The sequence below is a fragment of the Mauremys reevesii genome, linkage group 3 (assembly GCF_016161935.1).
Source record: "Mauremys reevesii isolate NIE-2019 linkage group 3, ASM1616193v1, whole genome shotgun sequence".
Taxonomy (NCBI): Eukaryota; Metazoa; Chordata; order Testudines; family Geoemydidae; genus Mauremys; species Mauremys reevesii.
In genome coordinates, this window is record NC_052625.1 from 109836852 (window position 1) to 109864149 (window position 27298).

Here is a 27298-nt window from a genome sequence, read left to right on the forward strand (position 1 = left end):
CAACCAACATCTAAAATTCCAGAGACGTATTTAATGAAATTATCAGCAAAATTGAATGAGTGGGTGGCAAAGGCTCAACCTTTTTCTTCTACTTTGAATTTTTGTCTTACATCTTGAAAGCCAGATCCAAATCCATCAATTTACGAGGAGGAAAGAAAGAGGGTTCAAGAGCATGCAGTTTCCTGACTTCCTTGCGGCTGGTCTCTGCAGGAGGGTTTTTCAGTTTCCATAGGATCTAAATACATGTGGTTTTCCAATTCCCCCTCCTCACTGAGTCTATGGATCACCCTCTTAACCAATTGTTTCAGAGCTATGGGAGCATTATTACTTGCTTCTTTCTTTGGTGCATTACTGAATACTCACAAGGGAGACCTTAGAACTGACTCATGTGCTCTTTCTATTCTATTGAAGTACTCCTTTCTGCTTGATTTTTAAAAAGTCACGCTAGACCAATGTATTTGTAAAATTTGGATAAACTTTCATACCAAAAATGTTCAAGTTCATCATAAAGCCAAGTTCAAAATTTTGTACAGATTTTAGTCAGTTCCCTCCTTTTCCCAGTGGAAACAATGAGCTTGTTGCACAACATTAGGAGATTGTAACTTGTTTATAGGAAAAATGGGATAGAAATGGGGGGGGGGGTTGCGAAAAAAAGCTCTCTGTTAATTTGAATTTTAAGGTAAAATACCTTTCATAACAGCTACAGAACTGGCTACACTCAAGTCACAGTGGGTCACTGGCTGTGCAAGTTCAAAACTAAGAAAGATAAAATATATTTTCTATTACTATGTGTGTACAGAATTAGTCCAGATACAATAGTTGACTTTTGTTTGCAGTAATATTTATTTAAATAACACCTCGATGCAGTTAATTACCTGTAGGAATTTTTAGAGCTTGAAAATTTTACTGAAAGTGCAGAGCCTACAAATTGTCCATAAAAATTATCCTCTTGGAATGGATAGTAATTTCATTATCCAGTAAAAACAGTGACTCACTGCACTGAAAACAAAAATGCTATTCTACTGCAGATATTCAGTACTACACATTTTCAGGATGTACAGAACCACCCATTTCATGTACATGCCTCAGTATTAAAACTGGACTGAATTGCCTGCCAAGTTTTGAGGCTTATTTAAACTGCTACCTGAACTTTTCCCCTCTTTTATATGAAAGAAAAAATAGCATAAGTTGATTTTTTTTTTCATTTCAACATGAGAAAGAAGTAAATTTATAGATTTTTCATACCTCATTACCCTCCTTGCTCTCTAAACCAATATTACGTATGTATATTCCTTTAAACTGTATGAATTTGGTTTTCCCACAACTTATGATAAAACTACAATAAATAGCAATCGACTATTTTACTGCTGCACACAGACAGGGCCAAGTTCCAATTACTACTACTACTACTATTTGTAGACACTGATTTTTGTGCATATGTTTGTGGCGGTGGTGCTGGGGAAAGCACTAGAAATGAATTACTTTCTACCAAAAATTTCTCAGTCATCCTTAGACTTAAGATGTGTGTAGGACAATATATAATTTTATTTCTTACCTGTACAACAATCTTCTAATGAATGTAATTGCCACTAATCCAGACATTACTACTGGGCTGGCCCCACCCTCTAAGCAGTCTAAAATGGCTCTGCTGCAAGAATTTCCTAGAGCATGCAGCCACTGTATATAAGGCAAGGCCAGCAACTATGGTCCCAAATGATACTTTTTGAGCTATCTAAAATTTATACTCCAAGAATGAAACTGCTGGAGAAAAGTAAAACCCAGCCTCAAATAATAGCAGAAGCATTACTGACTAGAGCATTGGTTATCAGGTTCCAGAGGAATACCTCAACGCACGAGAACTTCTGGAAATTACAAGCCGACAAATAGGGAGCAGATTTTGCAGGTGGTAATATCCAGGTGGATGTTATTACTAGCAGTTGGCAAGTAGTGGCTGAATCAAATGAGAGGGAAAAGGATAAAAAGGGTTAAGAAGAGAACATCTTGGAGGACCTTGTGACTAAAGGTAGCATCGCAAGTAGATGGGCACGTAATCCACACATTGGTCACCTCCAGACTGTATTACTGTCATGCACTATATTTGGGGATGAAGATGACAGGAATAACGAGGCTCCAGCTCAAGCATAACATGGTGGCTCAGCTCCTCAGCTGATTTGAGAACTGGTGCTCTGCCCCTCCCCGCCTCTCATTTCACTACCTCCAATGCCAATTGAAGGCCTTGGTCTTGATGTTTAAGACCATCAACAACTCAGGACCCAGTTATATCTGAGAATGTCTCCCCATCCTATACAGATGTACTCTTCTTGGCCAATGCTGCCCAGGGCATAAAACCTAGGACATAAAGCATGTTGGACAGCAGAGCTTGTGGAAGGAACGACTAAAGGAGACTGGGCTAAACCAAGAGTGACTGATTTTAGAACATCCTGCTTAACCCAATGTATCCAACCACAACTGTACTCCTGAGGGAAGGGGAAAAGAAAAGGTGGGGAGAGAATAAAAAAATAAAACAGAACTCAGTAGAGCTTTTAGAAAGGAGGAACAGCAGATTGGCCAATCATCATGAAGATCTAAATTACCTAATCAAGGAGCACTATTAAAAATCTTAGAGAGGTGAGAGATTCCCTACATAGGTAAAGGGATTCCCAAGAGGCCATCCTGCAGATTTTTGCATATGTTGTCTGGACCCTTACTAACTCTGAGGTGGCTACTGATTTTCCGGAGTTGTGACTTCAGGAAAGGTGAAGCGTCCTTTTGGCCTTCTGATATATTTCAAAACAGAGGTCTTGGAAACTTTTTTTTGACCTACCTTGTAATACAAACAGTTGGTTTTGCAATAGTGTTGAGGCTAACAAATACTTAATTGTGTAGAGACATTCAAGAAATTTGGCTTAAACTAATCTAATTGGAATGCTAGCTTCTTGGACAAAAAGCTTCACCTACATCCCAAAAGAAACTTTGTAAGCTATCTAAAATGGGAAAATGTTTTGATTCAGGCCAAACTCCAAAAGGAGCTTGAGAATAACTTTTAGGGCAAGGTGTTAAAAGAAGCATATCAGGAAAAAATAGGAGTTGGTGCTCCTGCATGGAAATTGCCCTGTTTGCTAAACCTATAAACTGAAATGATAGCTAGAAAGAAGATAACTTTAATAGTGAGAATGAAAACAAAGTGAAGCTTCATCAAATGGCTCAAAGAGAAAACAATAAAGCCAATACAGAATCAAGGAGAAGTTCCACTTTGGAAGAGGGAGCTTACTGGTGCCTTGAACTCAGCACAAGCTTGAAGAAACCTGGGCACATGCTAATGAGAAATTTAGGATTCTTACAGCTGCCATTTGAAATCTGAGCATACCAGGGCAAAGGTTCATTACAAGGAAAACTAAGCAATGCTTTGCAAAATTGATTTAGAATCTATCCCTTGCTGTGGGGCACCAGAAAGAGAATATTCACCAAATGCTTTTGCATGGTCAAGTGATATCTCACTTAGACTGCAATAAAACACGCACTAGCTGAGGGACAGCCAGGGTTTCCATTCTTAGATTTCATACTGCTGGAGAAGGGAGGTAAAGCTCAGGTGAAGGACAGGTCTTGGGAAAAAAGGTTGAAGGTAAAGAGAATGATCTGAGGTTGGGACATTTATTTTGTGACTTTGGAAGAACCAGAGACAATGAGGTCTGCGAAGGGCAATGAAGACAACATCAGCTTGGTACTTCTTGATTTCCCTATTGGCTGTGGAACAAAGGGAAATGCCTATTAGGAGAGCCCCCACCCCAATGGAAGGAAAATACTTCCATCCATCAGGTTCCTTTCTCCCAGAATTTGAAGTAAAACCTTGTCAATTTTGATTGCAACGGGTGGTAAAAATGTCTACCTGGGGAAGGTACTTTGATCCAAATTAGAAGTGGATCTGAAAAGACTTGTCTGCCTATTCAGAAAAATAGGCTGGTTGTCACAATTCATAACAACAGAACTAGATTCCATGAGTGGAGCATAATGCTTAAACAGTATTGCTGATGGCCCTGCTTATGAAATAGTTGATACTAGGGATCTGTGGTGACCCTAACAAGTCAGTAAAAGCAGCAAAATGTCTTGTGGCACCTTATAGACTAACAGACGTTTTGGAGCATGAGCTTTCGTGGGTGAATACCCACTTCGTCGGATGCATGTCTGACATCCAGAAAAATTAGGTTAGATATTTAATTACAATTAATTACATTTCATTCAGGTAGCATCCGACATGCATCCGACGAAGTGGGTATTCACCCACGAAAGCTCATGCTCCAAAACGTCTGTTAGTCTATAAGGTGCTACAAGACTTTTTGCTGATCCAGACAGTTTTACAGATCCAGACTAACATGGCTACCCCTCTGATACCTAACAGGTCAGTGATTCCCAGTGGTCTGCCAGTTATAATCAGAGGGAGGAGAGCATGACTTGAGTAATAGCGTGACTGATTGTATCGACCCTTCCTTGTGATTTCAGACCATGAGGAAGAACACTTGGACTAGGTGATGGTTCGCTGAATCATGTCTGTGCATGGCACAAAGAGACTGGGAAGTGGAGAACCAACCAGATGAAAAGCCTGAGATGGGCACTTGCCTCCAGGTGCAGATACTTTTATCTGTTGAACATGTTTTGTGGGGAGAATACATGCAGGGTTAAGGGCTATGAATTAAACATGTTGAAGGCCAACTCATAAGTGGAAGAATTCGAAATGGATGGGCGAATAAGGATTTGGACCTCCTTGAGAGACACCTGAATTAGGAAACTGAGGTTCATTATCCTGATAATAGCTTGTCTGACTAAACAGATGACATATAAAAAATGGTAAAGGACAGTCTGAAAACTCCCAGTTTTCTTTTAGACCTAAAATAAATTTGAAGGGAACCCAGAAGCCTCTGAACAGAGTTTAGCAATGTCCATCTGTTGTATTGGCTGTGGGGAAGGAAAAATAATATTTTAATAATGAAATGAACATAGTATAAAAATTAAAAATCCCTACATCTAACTGTGGTGTATTTTACTGACGTGCCTTTCTTGTCCGGAGTCTTCAACCCTAAACCCACAATGCTCTTCAGAGAGTTGAGAATGGGAAAAGAAAATTTGCACCTGAGTTTTCTTATTTTAAGGATAAGGTTTTGAAACTGGAGATCTGGAGGCATTTTAGGGTTTGTTCTCAATTTCTGTTTTTTTAGACACATGAATGATGATTATGTCCAGATTGTCTATTCATGACTAAAAGTCTGTCATTATTATTATTATCAAAACTCGCTGATGACAGTCTTTGAGAAGAAGAATAAGAACTCTCCTTCTTCCCTTGAAAAGGAAAGGTAGCTCTTTTTACCCTGAGAACATGGGAAAGACAAGAGGCAGGCAACAAAGGAGGAGTTCAAGGAGAAGACTTTAAACTCTTCTGTTCAGATAAAGTCTTTTGGAGGCAAAAGGGGACCACTTGAGCTGAGAAAGAAGAGGTGGGAGGCAAATGGGTCCCTTCTCAGGATAACATTGCAGACACAGCAAAATCTGCAGACTTAAATACAAACAGCTAGAGCGCAAAGAACTGTTGCAAGGGACAGAGGTGACATATTGAGGATGTCCCCACTCTTCATGTAAGTACCCCAATGCTGTAGAAATTATTGCAGTATGACTGCCTGTGACTGTTCAGTGAGTAGGACTAACCCTAGAGTAATGTCTGTGGGAAATACTAATAGGTAGCAAACCTTTAGTGTCATGTTCTGGGATGAAACAGTTAATGTTACAGACTGTAGATTCTTACCTCCAAGTCATTAAAAAATAAATGTGTATCAGCAAGATTAAAAATCATTTCTTCCATTCGCAGGCCCAGGGTTACTGCCATTGGTGGATCCTTAGAAAATGAAAAATTAGGTTAGATATTTAATTACAATTAATTACATTTCATTCAGGTAGCAGCTATTCAAAAGTTGCTGTATGCCAACATTTTGCAGTGATTTCTCTAAAATTCTCTGGGTATAACCTTTTTTACCATAAAGTTCTGATTAGGGATTGATGTGTTGAAGGGAGTTCACAGACTAACAGCAAAACGCTTGGGGTGCTGAAAGGATTAGTTTATGAAACATAGCCTAAAAAAGCTAAATATTGATAGATTGGCTAACCTATGGCTGAGGAGAAACATAACTATTTACATATTTGCAGAGGTGAAATATTAAAGTCTAAATAATTTACAGCTGTACCAAGGAGGAGAATTGCTTATTAGAAGTCATAAGATGAATTTAGGAAAGGGAATATGTATTTTAATAAAAATAATTTACATTTTCCATCCAAGGACCCAAAAGCATTTTATACAGGTGTGGTCATATCTTTATTCCCCTTTTACAGACAGAGAAACTAAGGCACAGAGAAGTTAAGTGACTTGTCCACATTCACAGTGAGTCAGTGACATAGCCAGGAACAGACAACACATCCTCTGACATCCAGTCTGCTACACCATCCATTACACCATAGTACTTCATTTTGAATCAGAAAAATCTTCCCAACATTTGGCCACATAATAGTCTCTTAAACCAAGTGTCAGAAGCCTTTTCAGTGAGGACATGTAAAACTGGACTAGAAAAAACTCACTAGATATTGTATGGTATGGAATAATGGCATATGGTGCAAGGGAGAGATGACTTAAAAGGTCTTTTCTAATATCTACGCTTTATGAGAAAACAAACAACAGTTGGAATCTTCACCCATTCCCCAAACAAGTTTCACTTTAGAGAAATAGCCTCCATCCCACCTATGCATTTTTCCAATACCAGTTTTCTTCCCACACCTTCTGCTACTCTAAAAACATTTCCTGGCCCAATTCACAACTACTGCTCCAACTGAACACCTGTCCTTCCTCCCACACAACCCCATTATCTATCCTCCTTTCACTGCAGGCACTCACCTGACCAAATTACAAATTCTCCCTCTATATTTGTAATTCATGCTTCCCAACAAATGTGGATTTCTGGTCCCCTTTCACTGCAGGCTCTTAGCCAATCTTATGTACTCCATGGCACTACGGATTGGGAGACCCACAGTACTGGGAAAACACATAAAGGTCTTTCTGTAACTCACAGCTAACAGAGTTCTTCTTTTAATTCAAGTTGTAAAGGCCTCCTGCTGGACAAGGTCTGCAGCTGTTTAGGTTTATTATAGACAGGAGTTAGACTCTCCATAGTTTAGGCTGCCACCATACTCCCATTATAAGGCTGATATGATCCTCTTGTAATTAAAAAAAAAAGAGGAAAAAAGCCACATTTCACTCGCTGACAGCTACAGAGTTTTCTGAATCTTTTAAGTACTTTGAGGTTAAAAGACTTAAAATTGCTGTCTTTAGAAATAATGCAACATTTTGTATCCCTCTGTCAGCAGAATCACTCTAAACCACAAATCATCATTTATTTGTGTTACGAACAAAGATTTTGCCAATCAGGACCAGGCCACCATTGCGGTAGGCACTTTGCAAACAAAGAGTAAAAACTGGTTCCTGCTCTAACCCACTTAAAGCAGAATGGGAAAATTTGAAAGACATATTTTGGCACTGGCCCAGGCAAGAAGCAGATTTCAAGGGCAAGAAGAGTGAAGTGTTTAAGAAATTGTCATTAGTTGGAAATGAGACCCAATTCTCGGTTAGTTTCACTATTCAACTTCACTATTTTCATGTTGACTTCTGAACTGGTCCAACCTATTTTTCTAAAAGAAAAGGAAACTCCAGGACCTTGTAAAATGACTTCTTCCTAAATTCTCCACTAAAATGCCCACTTGGCCTCAAGAGTACTTGGATAAAAGTGCAGGAATATATTTGCCAAAGGTTACATGGGATGTTTGTAGGAGAGCTGGGGGCAGAAACCTGAGCTGAGAGATGATAGATCCATGTCTTCCTCACTAGGCCATACTGCCTTCAAGGAATAAAGCACTGGATGTTAACCATCATGAAATAGACTAGTAGTTTTAGAAACAAACGAACTGGCTAAATGTATGAGACAAACATTGAAATACTTTTCAGTGAATGTTAAGAGAATTTCCCCCCTTAAATATGAAATTCACAACTCTTATTTCTGCAGTATGCTGATTGACCCCAATCCTGCAGATGTTTATGCCCATGCATAATTTAACTCACATATGTAGTCTGTCAATGGGCCCACTCATGCACGTAAAGTTAGGAACATTGCTTGCAAGATGGGGGTCTTAGCCCTTTTCATTTGTTTTCTCCTTTCTATGTGGAACTGGACTGCAAATGACTGCATCATAATACAGTTGTTTTTAACACAATATTCCAGTTATATTTTACTGTAATTGAAAGATATAAATGAGACACATGCCTGTCAGAACATGTGGTGTACCTCATCTAATGAGCTAAATGCCCCAATAGCAACTATGTGGGTGAAACCAGAAAATATCTATGCTCTCAAATGAACTCACACTGGAAAATAACATACAAAAACATTCTATCATCTGTAGGTGAACACTTTTCACAAGAAGAACAGGATTATTTGTGGCACCTTAGAGACTAACAAATTTATTTGAGCATAAGCTTTTGTGGACTTTCGTAGAGCCATCGGATGCATTCAGTGGAAAATACAGTAGGAAGATATATATATAATGTGCAGTGAGAACATGAAACAATGAGTGTTACCATACACAGTCTAACAAGAGTGATCAGTTAAGGTGAGCTATTACCAGCAGGAGAGAAAAAAACTTTTTGTAGTGGTAATCAAAATGGTGCATTTGCAGCAGCTGACAAGAAGGCGTGAGGAACAGTGTGTGTGTGTGTGGGGGGGGAAATACACATGGGGAAATAATTTTACTTTGTGTAATGACCCATCCACTCCCAATCTTTATTCAAGCCTAATTTACTGGTGTCCATTTTGCAAATTAATTCCAATTCAGCAGTCTCTCATTGGATTCTGTTTTTAAGTTTTTCTTGTTGTAATATTGCGACATTTAAGTCTGTAATCGAGTGACCAGGGAGACTGAAGTGTTTGTTCTCCGACTGGTTTTTGAAACTAACACAGGACAAGAGAAGAATATGGAAAAGAAAGCAAGAAATTTAAGGAGGGAAGAAGCAAAGAGGCACCCACAGTAGTTATATATAACACAGCTATAAAATTAAATGTAATGAGGCAGACTGAACTTTTGCTAATATATGTTGCATTGCTCCACATATAAAAAAATAATAGCTGAATTAAAAAAAACAACAGCAGCCGCCCTTTGGCCTTTACAGGCATGCTCTGTAGCCAGATATTACTAGTATTCAACGGAGTCTGGATCAGCTACAGCTCCTCTCTATAGCAAAAATACCAATGCTTTTAGTTACGTTACAGGGTATAAATTGGAGCCAGAGTGTCTGGACTTCTGTGCTAGATTGAGCCATCACTGGAATGCCTCCTAGGAGACTAAGTAAAAATATCTCAGCAGAACCAATATTTACGTTTTGAGGAGGAGAGAATCATGATAGGGTCCCAGATAAAGTCCTAACTTCTTAGTTTCATTCGTGGCAGCGGGGGGGGGGCACCAGCGGGCGCCAGCAGGGGGCGGGCGGGCCTGGCGGGGAGGGCGGGGGTGGGCTGGCTCCCCTGCGGGCCGCTGGCATGCCTGTCGTCACGGGCCGGGCGACGCGGGACCGCGCGCGCGCGGCGCCGCCGGCCCTGTCCCGCTCCGGCTCGGTTCCCGCGTGAGCGGCGCGACGGCGGCTCTCGTCCGTCCCTCCTCCGGTGGACCGCCTGCGCGCATGGCGGGAGCGGAGCTCAACCAGAGCCGCGGGAAGAGGGACCACCGCGACCGGGGAAGGGGCGCGGCGCTCCGCTGGCGCTGGGGGGGGCCTACTGTAGAGCCGCCCCTGGTGGCAGCATACTGTTCAGTACCACCAGGAAGAGCAGGTGTTGGCAAGAAATGCTCACAGAATCCTTTTTCTTATTGTATTCAAATACAATAATATAAAAATAGCTTGTTTTCATTGTGTCTAGTTATGTATAAATCAACATAAAAAACTTGATGAACAATGGTGTGGGAACACACCTATAAAAGGGCAGTATGGCTAAACTTAATAGGAATAGCACTGTCCCTTGGAACAACTCGGCCTCACAAGTAGAAATGTTAGAGTTAAATGTTAATGTTGCTGGCCTAATGGAACTTCTATTGTCAGGTGGGAGCCTCAGGTTTAAGTCCAACTCTCTCTCTTTGGGGAGACTCATTCTGGGAGGGTGTTATGGAGGCTGGAGAAGAGGAAGAGAGTGTGCTGTTGATGGACTCCACAGGGAGTTCCTGTCTATCATTCCTGGGATGAAAGTAGGGGGTTGACAACAAGAGAATATAAGAGCAAAATGAGAAGCCCTGAGGCATCTGACCAAAATACAGGAAACAATCAATGCAGCGGAATGATTTTTTTAAAAGTATACTAGTGCTGGTGAGAGGTGGCAGCTGGGAGATGGTCTAGCATGGGTAGTAACAAGTATCCTTATACCTCCCAGCTAATGTGACTCAACTCTGACCTGGAGCGAAGAAGTGGGTATTCACCCACGAAAGCTCATCCTGCAAAACATCTGTTAGTCTATAAGGTGCCACAGGATTCTTTGCTGCTTCTACAGAACCAGACTAACACGGCTACCCCTCTGATACTCTCTACTTTTGGGCTCTCTTCAGAGACTGTCATCAAAGGGTGATCATGAAGTGTTAATACTGGTGGTGATTTTTTGTGGTGTGAGCATTTGTCCTGTAAGATACCACTAACTTGTTATCATAGGCCATCAAAAAAGCTGCCATGTTTCAGTCACAAACAAGGCTGGCCAAATTTGAACCAGTTAACACTAGGGCCCAACCAAATTCACGGCTGTGAAAAACGCATCACAGATTGTGAAATCTGATTGCCCCCATAAAATCTGGCTATTGTAGGGGAGAGGGGCTCCTACCATGTGCCGGGCTCCAGCTGCTTGTCCCAGCTGGGCTGGGGAGGGATGGGACCCACCTCTGGGAATCTCCCCCGCCTGCAGGAAGCTCTGAAGGCAGCACAGCCACAGAGCTTCCTGCAGCCAGAGGTGGGTCTGACCTGGCCCTGGGAGTGGCCCCTGCAGGAAGGCCTGTCCCTCTCCAGCTTAGCAGGGACTAATGCAGCGGTCACCAGCTGTGGTAGGAGCCCTCAGCTGGGACATCCTCAGCTTTGCCTTCCCTGGCTCCGGGCCCAGTTTTCAGGTGTTAAAGGGGCCTTGGGCTTGCAGGAGGAGGGGAGGGAACCACAGCACCCACCTGACCATGGGGCCCTGGGCAGTCGCCCAGCTGTAAGGCTGGACCTGCCTCCTACCCCAAGTAACAACCTCCCCATGCCCTGTGACCCCACTGCTCTCTGGCCACCCAGCTCCAAAGGCAGCGCCGCCCGCCAGCAGCAGTGCAAAAGTAAGGGTGCAATCTCATCACCCCTTTTGGGTCAGGACCCCCACGGTTACAATACCATAAAACTTCAGATGTAAACATCTGAAATTATGAGACTGATTATTTAAAAAATCCCAAGACTGTGAAATTGACCAAAATGGACTGTGAATTTGGTAGGGTCCCAGCAAACATCAATCCCCTGAGCCCCTTGTACACTAATAATAAAAATAATAATAATAATAATAAAAGAGGTATTAACTGGAAACAAAAGATGTAGGTGGATCAGAAAAATCAGAAAATTGTCAAAAAAAGCCTAATACATTTTGGCACTAGCTTACATCTGACTCAAATTGTAACAGTGCTTATCTACATGATAAAAAAGTTGGTAGGTTCCGTACATTTTCACTATAGAGTAGAATTTTGACTTTTCTCTTAAAATATACTGTAGGGTTTGGTATGTTGAATTGTACTGTCATATTTTGCACTTATTTTTAAGGCTGTCTAAAACATCATCCTGAATTCTCTGTAACACATATTCAAGTTTGGAGAACTAAGACTTTTTCTTCTGCAGTGCCATGAAAGGCAGTCGTTCTTTTTTACCAGCCTGAACTTTGACTTATGGTATTTTTGGAGCATCTTTGCCCTTTGGATTGACCTTAAAGAAATAAATGATTTTAACACGTTGGAAATGCTAACACTAAGCACAGCTTATTCAGCTCCGAAAGAGTGAGTAATCACTGGGACATAATAGAGAGAAGAATACATATTGTTAATAAGAGAACAGGAATGTACCTCATAAAATTTAACAGATGATGACAGTCTCCTAACACATGTCCTGTCACATCAACAAATCCTTATTTAAGAGTTTAGCATTGTAGAAAACTATATGTGCCAACTGGTGCTCAGCTGCAAAAACCATCATCAGCCACACAGGTCATAACCGAACAGCTCAGATACCAATGATCATAATTTGCTACTGCAGTAAATAATTAAAAATAGAAGTGTACTAATTTTATGGTGCATGAAGAGCATCAACAAATGAGATGAGCAAAGTAACCACACCTTACAAGCTGAGAGACGGACATATTTAGAATACATAAAATAATTAACTCTGGAAAGTCCAGTAAAAAAAAAATCAGACAAAATCACTTAATTGTGACTTTTTGGCTTTTTAATTAATATCTTGTAGCTCTGCACTGACCAGACTCAAACATGCAAAGCCTCTCTCGCTTCAGGGGAAAACTGCAAGCTAGTCTTTCAATTGGCTCCCTCCCGCGAAGAAGCAATTTGCCATATATTTTAATGAGACATTTACAATCTTGCTCATAATGTTAAAAAAATCTTCAGTCAATCTGTCACAGTTTGTTAATACTACTACTACTATTATTTATATTACACCAGTCAGGGACAGTCTAGATACTACTTAGTCCTGCCTCAGTTCAGGGAACTGGGCTAGATGACCCCTTCCAGTTCTAGATTTCTATGATTTTCTGACAGTACCATATAGAAGTCCAAAATGAAATCAGGATCACTGTTCTCTTCTCCCTTAGGCTACTGCCTGCGGCGAAGGAGGGTGGGATTTAAAAGAAGATTTTAAAAGATTTAAAAGAAGATTTAAAAGAAGAATTTTTAATCTGCTGGTCCCTCTATGGCTCTTTACTGGCCTTGCTTACAAACAGTTTGCCACTGTGACTGTGACACTGAGCTAAGTCGGCTCTCTACTCTGTGCATTTCCATTCACAGCCATGATGACAGTAGAGCAGTAAGGCCTAAAAGATAGATATTTTGTTTCCCCCTGGTCACAGCAAGAAATAGGGCAAAGAGAAGGACAAGAGCTGGCAGGTCTGTGTTTAGATGGGGAATAGTTGAGGGTGTGTGTATATATCTATATCTATATCTATATCTGTACATTCAGAGTGTCTGTATAAATGTTAGAATAGTAGAACAAAGGTGAAACCCTGGAAAATGGTCCATCTAAGTGCCAGTATAATCCCAGAATTTCACACCTTGAAAATGCAATTTGACCACTCTGTTCACCATAAAATGCTTTCTCCCTATTTATAGCAGCATCATGCCAATCACTCACTAGAAAACTTTGAAAAACATACTGAGAGACCCGTGACCTTCTGTCTCATTTTATCTAGTCTTTTCTCTTTTGGGAGAAAATGTGTTTTATTAAACAATACGAGACAACACAATATACAGAAAGAGACTGAGAATCAGGGGACACAGGGTAAAGTACTCCAACAGTTTAAAGCCAGACATCAAGGCACAGGTTGGGAGCTGTGCTGCCCCCAATACTAGGAGCCAATACAGGGGAAGGTGTAGGACTCACTGCTTTAATTCTATACCACCGGCTGTTTAAACTGGCCTTAAACCAACTTTGTGCCACTGGAGCAGCACAATCACAAAAAGGATCAATGCCCAAGATGTTTTTTGAAACAATGAAGTATAACTAGATTTTAGGTACTTATATGGTCTCTATTACCATAATATCTAAGTGCCTCATTATCTTTAATGTATTCACCCTTACAACACCTCTTCAAGGTAGGGATGATTATCCCCATTTTACGGATGGTGATTTGAGGCACAGAGAGGCTAAGTGATTTGGGCAAGGACTTGAAATACAATCTCTCAAGCCTCAGTCTAGTGCCCTAACCAGTGAACCATCCTTCCTCCATATAAAAAAAAATATATGCAGTAACATATAAAATATTAGACAAGAATTTACTACATATTTGAGGCTCAATGATACATCATCATCCTAAATATGTTTACCATAATACTAGGAAGATAGTTACTCTAGAAAAGAAAATATCTGCCATTTCTTAATTTACTCTGGGAATGACTCTGTAGCCCTATGATTTTTATTTTACTATGTCTAGCAGTATGAAAACAGGATCTTTTTTATTTAAGAAATCCTCTGTTTTGGTTCATCGTCACTTGAAGTCTTGGATCCTGATTCTAATTTCAGTAGCATAAATCAATTAATTTCACTTTCACTTGAGTTACTCCGGACCCATGGAAATAAATTCATAATCTCTATCTGATATCACAACTGGTTGCTGTAAATAGTCATTACCACATATTCTGGCTTTTGATGGGGAATAAATTGCAGGAGCAGATGAGTTTTTAAAAAGCAGTGATGCTGTTTTCATCTAAATGTCCCTACAGATATGGGGGAAAAAACCCAAGAGAAGGAAACCATGAAGATATCTCTGCACAGTTGTCGCAAGAATAGTTTTCAAAGTTATCCAGAAAGTATTGATAGCTCTGTAACATATTTCAGTTTAAAAAGTTTTGCACCAATAATGATAAATATTTTCTTGTTAATATCTGAGATGGAGAAAAATATTGCATCAGAATAGTTATACCATCCAAAAGGCCGCAAGCACACTTGGATTAAAATTACAAGTATCTGAATCATTGGGTCAAGCATAGCAACTCCACATTCAATGGTGATATAAATGATGTAAGTTGCATGTTTGGTCTGATTCTTCTCTCACTTACAGAGATATAAAAAAGGAGTAATTTTGTCAAAGTGAATGGAATTATATTTTTTGTAAAAATAGCACTAGAAGAGCGTGTAGGATGTACAGTAATATAAGTGGCAAAACAGTATGACATGCACTGATTTGGCACTGTGAAGGTGTAAAACAAGTGTTATTCATACCAGAGCCGAATAGCTAATCTTATTTTAGCATTCCAGAACTGAGCTGATGAATTTCCATGACAGACACCCTTTTCATAAACACCAGGAGAAACAACTACCTGTGTCTCCAAATACTCATATCCATGCACACACTCCTGCAAACACCTCCACATGTGCATTAACACCAAACTCTCTTCCCTCCTTTTTTTTCATTAACAGAAACATGCTTCACACCTGTCGCTTTTTCTCTCTCCCTCTCTCACACAGCCCCACACCTATTTCACATAACCACGCCACCCTGCAATTCATGGACTTCTCTATCTTCTCAGCTGCCACCCCCAGCCAAATCATCAGCATTCATTCTGCCATCAGCCCTGCCACTGTCAGTGCAGCAAAAACCCTTGCTCAGTATGTGAGGAAATTCCTGTTGCTACTACTTCTGGGTTGCTTCTCCCTCTCGCTCCTTTCACCGCTGGCTGCTCATTGCTCCCTGTTCTGGGCTTCTTCTCCAGCCACCTTTGGATTCCTCAGTGGCAGAGAGGGGAGTAGTTGTGTACAATGATTCGCAGCAGAGGGTGTTTCAGCCAGTGGCTTTGCCCAACCCAACAGCCATCCAAGAACACCAGCGACTCACCAGGAAGGCTGAGGTGTCAGAGTACACCATAAACCCATAGCCTCTACCCTAAAGCTGAAGGTTAGACAGGTCTGTCTCCCACCCATTTACTCTGACTTAACATTTTCCTTTCCCTGCAAATTCATCAGTTCTGTTTCCTTTTATCATTGTCCAGTTGACTCATTCCCTTTCCCCACCCTCTTTCCAATATTACCAGTTATTTTCCCTTTCCCACCAAATCTAGTACCCACTTGCAACAGCTTTTCAAAGCTGCATCAGAAACTTCAGCACCTCTCACTCAATGAAGCCTCCTCCTTACAGCTATAGCACCTACCTCAGCAACTCTACCTGTATCGGACCTCACATCTTACCTAAGGGTAGGCACCTCATCTGCCCCCTTGGCTGCTCCATTTGGGCAAATCACAACTGCTGTACCTCAGTTTACCAGTCTGTAAAATGGAGTTAATACTATTCACCTCCCTCCCTCACAAGGGCATATGAATGTTAGTTAAGTTTTGTAAGGCACACTGAAGATGAAAAGCACAGTAAAAATGCCAAGTGTTTCGATAGTCTGAATCTACTGTTGAATTAATGAGTCACATACTTTGCCATATTTTTGTGCATAGGATCCTGTAAGCAGTGAATGAAAAACGATGATAGTTTCATCCAAATCCCAAACAAATACACGCTGAAAACAGAAATGGAGACAAAATCGTTAATATAATCAGGAAATAAGATTTATGATCCAAAATCAAATCAGTCATGTCCTGTGCTTTAAATAAGCCCTTAAATGAGTAGATTTGTTCTGAAAATCAGTATTGACATTCATGGTGGCTAAGTCCATAAATGGCTATTAGCCAGGATGGGTAAAGAATGGTGTCCCTAGCCTCTGTTTGTCAGAGGATGGAGATGGATGGCAGGAGAGAGATCACTTGATCATTGCCTGTTAGGTTCACTCCCTCTGGGGCACCTGGCATTGGCCACTGTCGGTAGACAGATACTGGGCTAGATGGACCTTTGGTCTGACCCAGTACGGCCATTCTTATGTTCTTATGTTCTTATGATGACAGTGTATCTTAAAATAATCTATACAAAACCATGGAGGACATTAATCTTTTCAATACTTTCCAATCTTTTAATTACTCTACAACCTTTACAAGGTTTCAAATACATCACATACTACAGAATATTTTACTGGTCCAATAAAAGATATTATCTCATCCACTTTGTCTCTCTAACATACTACAGATGTCAGTATACTTTGGGTCAATTACTTTGTTGTAAAGAGCTATTAATTTAAGGATAAATTCTACTCTCAGATTCTTATGTGCAACTCACATTGATTTCAATGTGTTCCTCCAATAGAGATAATATCAACTCTTGGTGCTAGTTCTACATGCCACAAGTACTATTACGCCACAGTAATTCACACAGAATAAGGAATTTAAATAATATTTTTGGACAAAATGTCTTATTTTAACTTTTTATTTTGTTTTAGTTTTTAAGGGAAATTTCTTAGTGTTGGTAAGAGGCTATTTTTTTCTGAAAATGAAACTAAGGAAAGGAAAATGGAAATCTTCCCATAAATGTAAAAAATTACAACTGGTTAATTTAAAAAAATAGTTTGTGGAAAACTACAAAAAAATCAGATAGTTCGTCCAAAATCAGGATAAAATTCCTCACCCTCTGTACAAAAAGCTATGGCATCTGGGATTGATGCTAAATGCTATGGTCAACCCTGTCCTTCCAGTAGAGATGCAGGGGCTGGAATAGCTAAGTGATAACAAAGTTGACGTCTGGTGATATATGTGGAGATATGTACTACATAAACAGCGGGTGGAGCAGTCCAATGATATTAGCATTGAGTGCCAGTATCACAGTGGGAGGAGGCACATCACATAAATGTGCAGAACATTTCTCTGATCCCAGTGCTGGAATATACTATGCATACAATGAGTGTTGTTCTCCTTCTGTCACACACTATGTCAGAACACTGCTAACACAAAGGTAACAAGAATATCATCACTCCACTGCTAGGACACATGTGTTTTAAAACTTCATCTTGTACCTTACGCAGATATGTTTCTTTGCTATGGCCTTGATCTCTCAAATAGTGGTGCATAACTACTGAAGTCAATGACACTACTTACAGGGGCACAGTTAAAGTCGTCCTTAAGTGTTTGCAGGATTAGGGCCAAATACGGCTGTCTCATATTTATGCATTCCTTTTTGTAATGCATATTTTTACACTGAATATGTAGATAATTGGATTGATACATCTGAATTTTCTTATTTTAAAAAAGAAAGTTAAACAATACACAAAATAGAAATTAATCAGAAAAAATATGAACAAAGAAACCTTAAATTGTTTTGTAGATCTATTCCACATTAAATTGGAAGAGACAATATGCATGTATGTATCACGTTGACACTATCTTACTTTCAGCATATTCATGTATACACTGTATCTGCCCCATATTGTATAAATGTAAAGTAACTACTAGAAATCTAGTACTTTCAATTAATGATTCATATGGTTCATGCCACATTTTTAAAGCTTTAAACTGTTTCCACTGCTTTAATTTGCTGAATCTACCTTCAGTTTACCATTCATCAGTTACCAGAGGACATACCTCCAAGTCACTGTCCGGAGGGGGTGATGGATTATTCTTCCGCCCTCTACCCCGAGACTTTGACCCAGAACTCCGACACGTTCTCTCATCAAGATCTTTGATCGGTGTTGAGGGGCTCTGTACTGTGTCAAACTCCCCTGTAAATACAAAAATCCATGGGAAAAAAATCAGTGTTTAATTTTTACAGAAGGTATAAAAGCTTTAAAAATGACTCTCTACACAGATTATATGCCAACCCAAACACAAGATACACACATGCTATAAACATAAAATGCAGAAGAGCAGTTCTCAATTTCAGTTTTACATAACAGGAAATTGCAGATGCCATAAATACATTCTGACTTTACCAAAGACAAACTTCAATAAATCTCCTTAGAAATGGAGAGATGGTTTAAATGCACTAATATTCACACAGATATAAAATAGTGAGGCATCAAAGTAAGCTTTCTGAAACACAATACTAATGGTCATATCATGCTTTTTTTTAAATTTAAGGTGTGTATATCTCGTTTCCTATGTTAGGAAGTCAGTTAGATAGATTTCAACATCCTTTATTGCTGTGAAGACTCAACTTCAACTCCTCTCTGCACCAGCAGAAGACTCACTATCCTTATCCCTAAATATGGAGGACATCCTAAATACTCCTGCAGACATCAGAATCCCCAACCATCTCCTCCTGTCTGACAGACTAACAGCCTAATCTCCTCATCCACCTCCCTACTCTCCTCCTACTGCTACCAGCACTATGCCAGGTCATCCCTCTATCTTTTCAGACTGATTTCCCAACTGTAATCCACCTTACCGCTGCTGGTCACAAACACGGGCGATGGTCAACCGAGAGCTGTGAGCAGGATAAGGCAGGTCACATTGGGAAGATTGGATGGAGAACGAGAATGGAGCTACCTAGGAGGGATTGTTTGAGACTTGCTCCACCCCATCTTCCAGTAATCAGAAATCCTCCCTCCTTCCAAGCATATCACTACTAGTGCACCTCCAGAAACTTCTGGTGGTGTATCTAGGGACTGGCTAATATAGCCAGTTTCCTAAGTGTGAAAAGACATGAATCCTCCCCCTTTATCTACCTTAATAATGATTTCATGGCTATTTCACAATAGCAATGGAGTACAGCTATACCTGACATCTTCCAAAGTGTTCATTGAACTGATTCAGGGGTGCCATTCAATTTTTCTAATCTGTTGGGTTCTATGCTGCTGTGCTAGATGGTTCTTTAAAATATATTGAAGGATGATGCCCAGATATAACTATCTGTTCCACCTTGTATTCAGCTGCGACACTCTGAGTACCTTTCCCAGACCTGAAGAAGAGCTCTGTGGACCTCGAAAGCCTGTCACTTTCATCAACAGAAGCTGGTCCAATAAGCGCTATTACCTCATAGACTCAGACTTTAAGGTCAGAAGGGACCATCATGATCTTCTAGTCTGACCTCCTGCACAATGCAGGCCACAGAATCTCACCCACCTACTCCTGTAACAAACCCCTGACCTATGTCTGAGCTACTAAAGTCCTCAACTTGTGGCTTAAAGACTTCAAGGTGCAGAGAATCCTCCAGCAAGTGACCCGTGCTCCATGCTGCAGAGGAAGGCGAAAAAAACCCAGGGCCTCTGCCAATCTGCCCTGGAGGAAAATTCCTTCCCGACCCCAAATATGGCGATCAGCTAAGCCCTGAGCATGTGGGCAAGACCTGCCAGCCAGACACCCAGGAAAGAAATCTCTGTAGTAACTCAGATCCCACCCTCTCTAGTGTCCTCTCTAGTGTCCCATCACAGGCCATCGGGCATATTTACTGCTAATAGTCAACGATCAATTAATTGCCAAAATTAGGCTATCCCATCATACCATCCCTTCCATAAACTTATCAAGCCAGATACCGTGGGGGCAGTATGAAACACTTTTCAGTTAGGATGATTGAAACAAAGAGACAGTTGGCTTGGGAGGCCTAAATCAAGGGTGACTTAGTGTGGGCAGCATCAATTCTTTATTAATTATCAGTATTAATATTACCATAGCACTTAGGAGGCCTGATCATGGACCTGGACCCCACTGTACTTTAAATGTTGTACAAACACAGAACAAAAATATGGTCCCTCCCCCCAGAGTTTATAATCAAGTCAAATTGCTCAATATTAAGGAATGTATAAATTAAATTGGCAATTCTTTCCTTTTTCTTTCTTTCTTTTCTAAGAACATTTTTATTAGGGTAACAAGTGAATAATATAGGCCATTTGCACCTACATATATTATATGCCAAGAGAAAGAACAGGTCACACAGGTCAAACTAAGAACAATTTAAAGTTTACATACACAAAGGCAAACCATTTAAAAAGCTGTAGTCAAACCACAGTAACTCAATAACATGTACGTATTTCAGTTAAACATGCAACCTGAACTCTGCCCCCATCACTGTCCACATAGCAATCAAAACCAGAAAAAACTTTGTCTCAAAATTGGCCAGTCAATGACCCTACACTGTATAGTCATAACTTACATACTGAGATATTAATATCTTTACAGACTATTAAAAAGGTGAAGGAGGTATCCAGTGGCAGCCAGTGTAGGCTTGATTCTGACAAACAGTTATTTTTTGTGGTTATTAATCTGAAGGTAGAAAGATAGGTAGAAGACAATTTGGGTGAAAGTGATCATGAAATGATAGATTTCATGATTCTAAGGAAAGAAAGAAGTAAAAGCACCACAATAAGGACAATGGACTTCAAAAAAGCAGACTTAAACTGAGAGCACTAATAGGTATGGTCCCACGAAAAGAAAATCTAATGGAAAAAGGAGTTTGGGAGAATTGGCACAATATTAAAGGCACAAGAGCAAACTCTCACAATGATAAGGAAAGATAGGAAGACCAGTAAGAGGCCAATATGCCTTTATCAGGAGCTCTTTAATTATGTGAAAATCAAAAAGGAATCCTACAAAGAGTGGAAAGATGAATAAATTGCTAAGGATGTATACAAAAGGATAGTAAAGGCATGTAGGGACAAAATCAGAAAGGCTAAAGCACAAAATGAGTTACACCTAGCAAGGGACATAACAGTTAAAAAGAGGTTCTATAAGTACATTAAGGACAAGAGAAAGACAAAGGAAAATTTAAGTCCATTATTTAGCAAGAGCTAGTAACGGGTGACATCAAGAAGGCTGAGGTGTGAAAAACCTATTTTGCTGCAGTCATCACTAAAAAGGTTGTTTGTGACTAAATGCTTAAGATAATATTAACAACAAGGGGGAACAGATTAAAAAATATGTAGATAGTAGGACCGTCACGTGATTAAAAAAATTAATCACGATTAATTGCACTGTTAAAAATAGTATACAATTTATATAAATATTTTTGGATGTTTTCTACATTTTCAAATATATTGATTTCAATTACAACACAGAATAAAAAGTGTAATGTGCTCACTTTATATTTATTTTTATTATAAATATTTGCACTGTAAAAATAAAAGAAATAGTATTTTTCAATTCACTTAATACAAGTACTGTAGTGAAATCTCTTTATCCTGAAACTTGAACTTACAAATGTAGAGTTATGTACAAAAAAAACTGCATTCAAAAATAAAACAATGTAAAACTTTAGAGCCTACAAGCCCACTTCTTGTTCAGCCAATCGCTCAAACAAGTCTGTTTACATTTGCAGGAAATAATGCTGCCCGCTTCTTGTTTACAATGTCACCCGAAAGCGAGAACAGGCGTCTCATGGGACTGTTGTAGCCGGCGTTGCAAGATATTTATGTGCCAGATGCGCTAAAGATTCATATGTCCCTTCATGTTTCAACCACCATTCCATAGGACATGTGTCCATGCTGATGATGGGTTTTGCTCGATAACAATCCAGAACAGCTACAAACGTGTCATGCGAAAATCTGTTCTCACTTTCGCATGACATTGTAAATAATTGAGTAGCATTATTTCCTGTAAATGTAAACAAACTTGTTTGTCTTAGGCCTGGTCTACACTGAGGGGAGGGATCAATCTAAGTTATGCAACTTCAGCTCCCCCGTCGACTCTACCTGTGCCTTTCACCGAGCTGGAGTACAGGAGTCGACTGAGAGCGCTCGGGGATCGATTTATTGCGTTTAGACTAGACGCAATAAATCGAAACGCAATAAATCGATCACCGCTGGATTGATCGCTGCCTGCCGATCCATCTGGTAGTGAAGACATACCCTTAGCAACTAGCTTCACAAGAAGTAGGACTGAGTGACTTGTAGGCTATAAAGTTTTACATTGTTTTGTTTTTGAGTGCAGTTCTGTAACAAAAAATTTCTACATTTGTAAGTTGTGCTTTCATGATAAAGAGGTTGCACTACGCTACTTGTATGAGGTGAATTGAAAAATACTATTTCTTTAATGATTTTTACCGTGCAAATATTTGTAACTATTAACTAATATTTGTAACCTGTCCTTTAAATCGGCTTCGGTACCCAATGACTGGAAGTTAGCTAATGTAACGCCAATATTTAAAAAGTGCTCTAGAGGTGATCCTGGCAATTACAGACTGGTAAGTCTAACGTCAGTACCGGACAAATTAGTCGAAACAATACTTAAGAATAAAATTGTCAGACACATAGAAAAACAAACTGTTGAGCAATAGTCAACATGGATTCTGTAAAGGGAAATCGTGTCTTACTAATCTATTAGAGTTCTTTGAAGGGGTCAAAGAACATGTGGACAAGGAGGATCCAGTGGACATAGTATACTTAAATTTCCAGAAAGCCTTTGACAAGGTCCCTCACCAAAGGCTGTTACGTAAATTAAGCTGTCATGGGATAAAAGGGAAGGTCCTTTCATGGATTGAGAACTGGTTAAAAGATAGGGAACAAAGGGTAGGAATTAATGGTAAATTCTCAGAATGGAGAGGGGTAACTAGTGGTGTTCCCCAAGGGTCAGTCCTAGGACCAATCCTATTCAATTTATTCATAAATGATCTGGAGAAAGCGGTAAAAAGTGAGGTGGCAAAGTTTGCAGATGATACTAAACTGCTCAAGATAGTTAAGACCAAAGCAGACTGTGAAGAACTTCAAAAAGATCTCATGAAACTAAGTGATTGGGCAACAAAATGGCAAATGAAATTGAATGTGGATAAATGTAAAGTAATGCACATTGGAAAAAATAACCCCAACTATACATACAATATGATGGGGACTAATTTAGCTACAACAAATCAGGAAAGAGATCTTGGAGTCATCGTGGACAGTTCTCTGAAGATGTCCACGCAGTGTGCAGAGGCGGTCAAAAAAGCAAACAGGATGTTAGGAATCATTAAAAAGGGGATAGAGAATAAGACTGAGAATATAGTATTGCCCTTATATAAATCCATGGTACACCCACATCTCGAATACTGTGTACAGATGTGGTCTCCTCACCTCAAAAAAGATATACTGGCACTAGAAAAGGTTCAGAAATGGGCAACTAAAATGATTAGGGGTTTGGAGAGGGTCCCATGTGAGGAAAGATTAAAGAGGCTAGGACTCTTCAGCTTGGAAAAGAGGAGACTAAAGGGGGATATGATAGAGGTATATAAAATCATGAGTGGTGTGGAGAAAGTGGATAAGGAAAAGTTATTTATTTATTCCCATAATACAAGAACTAGGGGTCATCAAATGAAATTAATAGGCAGCAGGTTTAAAACAAATAAAAGGAAGTTCTTCTTCACGCAGTGCACAGTCAACTTGTGGAACTCCTTACCTGAGGAGGTTGTGAAGGCTAGGACTATAACAGCGTTTAAAAGAGAACTGGATAAATTCATGGAGGTTAAGTCCATGAATGGCTATTAGCCAGGGTGGGTAAGAAATGGTGTCCCTAGCCTCTGTTTGTCAGAGGATGGAGATGGATGGCAGGAGAGTGATCACTTGATCATTGCCTGTTAGATTTACTCCCTCTGGGGCACCTGGCATTGGCCACTGTCGGTAGACAGATACTGGCTAGATGGACCTTTGGTCTGACCCGGTACGGCCATTCTTATGTTCTTAATAAAAATAATATAAAGTGAATAGTGTACACTTCGTATTCTGTGTTGTAATTGAAATCAATATATTTGAAAACATCCAAAAATATTTAATAAATTTCTATTGGTATTCTATTGTTTAATAGTACAATTAAAACTGCAATTAATCGGAGTTAATTGTGTGAGTTAACTGCAATTAATCGACTGCCCTCGTAGATAAATTAGATGTATTTAAGTTAGCAAGGCCTGCCACAATTCACCCTAAGGTACTTAAGGAACTAGCTGAAGCAATTTCTGAGCCATTAGTGATTATCTTTGAGAACTCATGGAGGATAGATAAGGTCTCAAAGGTCTAGAGAAGGGCAAACAGAGCACCTATCTTTAAAAAGAGGGAACAGAGAGGACCCAGAGAATTACAGACACTTGGCTGAGTGAATTTACAGATTTCTAGTAAAAAATAATTCTTTATATTGCCATTAAGTAAATCATTTAGTTCATTATTCCTCTTAGGGTAGGTCCATACTTATCCGCCGGGTCGACGCGGAGAGTTCGACTTCTCGGAGTTCGAACTATCGCGTCTAATCTAGACGCGATAGTTCGAACTCCGAACGCGCTCCTGTCGACTCCGGAACTCCACCACCACGAACGGCGGTGGCGGAGTTGACGGGGGAGCCGCAGAGTTCGATCCCGCGGCGTCAGGATGGGTAAGTCAGTCGAACTAAGGTAGTTCGACTTCAGCTACGCTATTCGCGTAGCTGAAGTCGCGTACCTTAGTTCGACCCCCTCACCCCATAGTGTAGACCAGGCCTTAGTGAACAATGTGCCAAAGGTTGTTAAATAAGTCTACCCCACCCTGAACACACCCGATCTCATCTGATCTCGGAAGCTAAGCAGGGTTGGGCCTGCTTAGTACTTGGATGGGAGACCTCCTGGGAATGCTGGAGGCTTTGGGGGGAGGGCTAGCTCAGTGGTTTGAGCATTGGCCTGCTAAACCCAGGGTTGTGAGTTCAATCCTTGAGGGGGTCATTTAGGGAACTGGGGTAAAAATCTGTCTGGGGATTGGTCTTGCTTTGAGCAGGGTGTTGGACTAGATGACCTCATAAGGTCCCTTCCAACCCTGCTATTCTATGAAGTAAAATGGAACAACAAGGGGTGTCTTCAAAGTTGTTATTATGTCCTGATTAGATTAAAATCCTGTTTGTCATGTGAGGGAATTAAAAGAATTCCAAACTTTCTTAAAATCTATGAAACAACTTAAAGCCCACACAAATGATAATGGCACAATTATGATCTGATACAGATCTTCAATTATACACAACTGAAGAGATGGAAATCTATCTCTCTGTGTGTGTGTGTGTGTGTGTGTATATATATATATATATAGCATGAGTTTCTAATGAAAAGTAATTATGTATTTACCTATTTTCCAATCATTTGCTGTAGTGGCTGCACAATCATTTCATGCAAAACAGAACTATTCCAACATAATGCACATTCACATTTCTTTCTTTGCCCCACGTAAGATAAAAACAAAATTACATCCAAATCTAGCTTTTTTGTTTTATTGCTTCCCCAGCAAAATAGCCCAATGAGTGAACCAAGTAGCAAGTAGTTTGTAAACACTGATTCTTACTAAAAACATCAAACAAAAATCAAAGTACAATACTGATAACTTTTGAAAGCCCTAGAAAATAAGTTTTATTCAGTGTTTCTTCATACCATTCAGTAATCCATGTCTCTGTATTTAGTTTAATATTTTATTCTACATGCATACATACTACCCATGAGAATGTCCTCAGAGAAAATTTCTATAGAGGTGTAACCAGTAGAGGTCTATAGAAATTAAAGAGGGCTATATAACAATTATTCTAAATGCCTAATTAATAGAAAAATACTTTCTATAAGCTTTAAAACCATCCTATGAAACTCTATAGAAAAGTCATGTCTACTACATTCACTAGTAGGGCTGCATTACACACAAATGGCAAAGCTGCATACATACCCTCAGGAAGGTTGGGGTGGGGTGGGGTGGGGTGGGGTGGGGGAGTGCAGGGACAGACTGATAGAGGCAAGAAAACAAAGCTAAAATTTGATCTAGTATAAACTTTCAAAAGTGCCTAAATGAGTTAGGAGTCTAATATCCATTTTCAAACATGACTGAGGCACTTAAGAGTCTAAATCCAACCGACTTTCAATGAGGCTTATGTTTCCAAATGCATAAATCACTTTTGAAAATGGGTCTTAGATTCCCCTAAATTACTGAGGGCCAGATTTTAAAGGCATTTAGGCACGTATCTGCATCTCTATAAATACCAGCACCTAAATTAATAACTTTAAAAATCTGGTCCTTAGGCACTTTTGAAAATTTTACCCCAATCTAAAATTATTATAATTTGCTGAGGAATGATAGGGAAATTAAACAGAAATAAATCACTTCCATTTAATCATGACTCCGTTTTAACCTTGCTTTGCTGTTGCAGAATTAATCAGGAGGGGGAGTTCTGATTAATTAGCCAACTCTATTCCCTGAGTGATGCCAATAGCAGGAAAGGCACTAAAGGTAATGGGGAAGTAAGTAAGGCCAAGGAGTATTGGCTTGTGCTCCACAAGAGAGAGAAGAAAATATGGTTGGGTTAAATAAAGTACAAAATGACAACTCCAAACTGGAATCCGGCACAACCAGAACTTCCATTGACTTCAACAAGAGTTCTGAATGTGTGTCTTATAGGAGGGGACCCTTATCAAAGGAAATGTTATTTACTAGCTCTTCCAAGACTACACAAAACGCAGACCAAAAGAAAAGAAACCTAATGTCTGGCCTGAACCTTTTAATTATTTTTAACACAAGAGAAAATTTAATATATGTGAAAAATTTAATGTTTTATAAAATCAAGATTCAATTACAAAGTAACATATTAAAACATTTGTTCCAAATTATTCAATTTTCTTAATTCTTCCAAAAATTAAAACAATCTTTCTAAATCTTCTATGAAAGTTCCTAAAAGCTGAAGTAAACAACTGAATGCTATTTA

At 39.7% G+C, this 27298-nt stretch overlaps 1 protein-coding gene and 1 pseudogene across 17 annotated transcripts in view; one reads left to right on the plus strand and one right to left on the minus strand.

The window, feature by feature from the left end:
* Positions 1-27298, minus strand: part of EYA4 (EYA transcriptional coactivator and phosphatase 4) — a 231140-nt gene that overhangs the window by 15448 nt on the left and 188394 nt on the right. For all 17 annotated transcript variants that reach the window (XM_039531079.1, XM_039531077.1, XM_039531078.1 and 14 more), the window contains 3 exons: positions 18290-18426; positions 16261-16344; positions 5792-5881 (listed from right to left, as the gene is read on the minus strand). In XM_039531079.1, the coding sequence (XP_039387013.1) occupies positions 5792-5881; positions 16261-16344; positions 18290-18426 (311 nt within the window). The remainder of the gene's footprint in view (positions 1-5791; positions 5882-16260; positions 16345-18289; positions 18427-27298) is intronic.
* On the plus strand, positions 25102-25219 carry LOC120402447 (annotated as a pseudogene).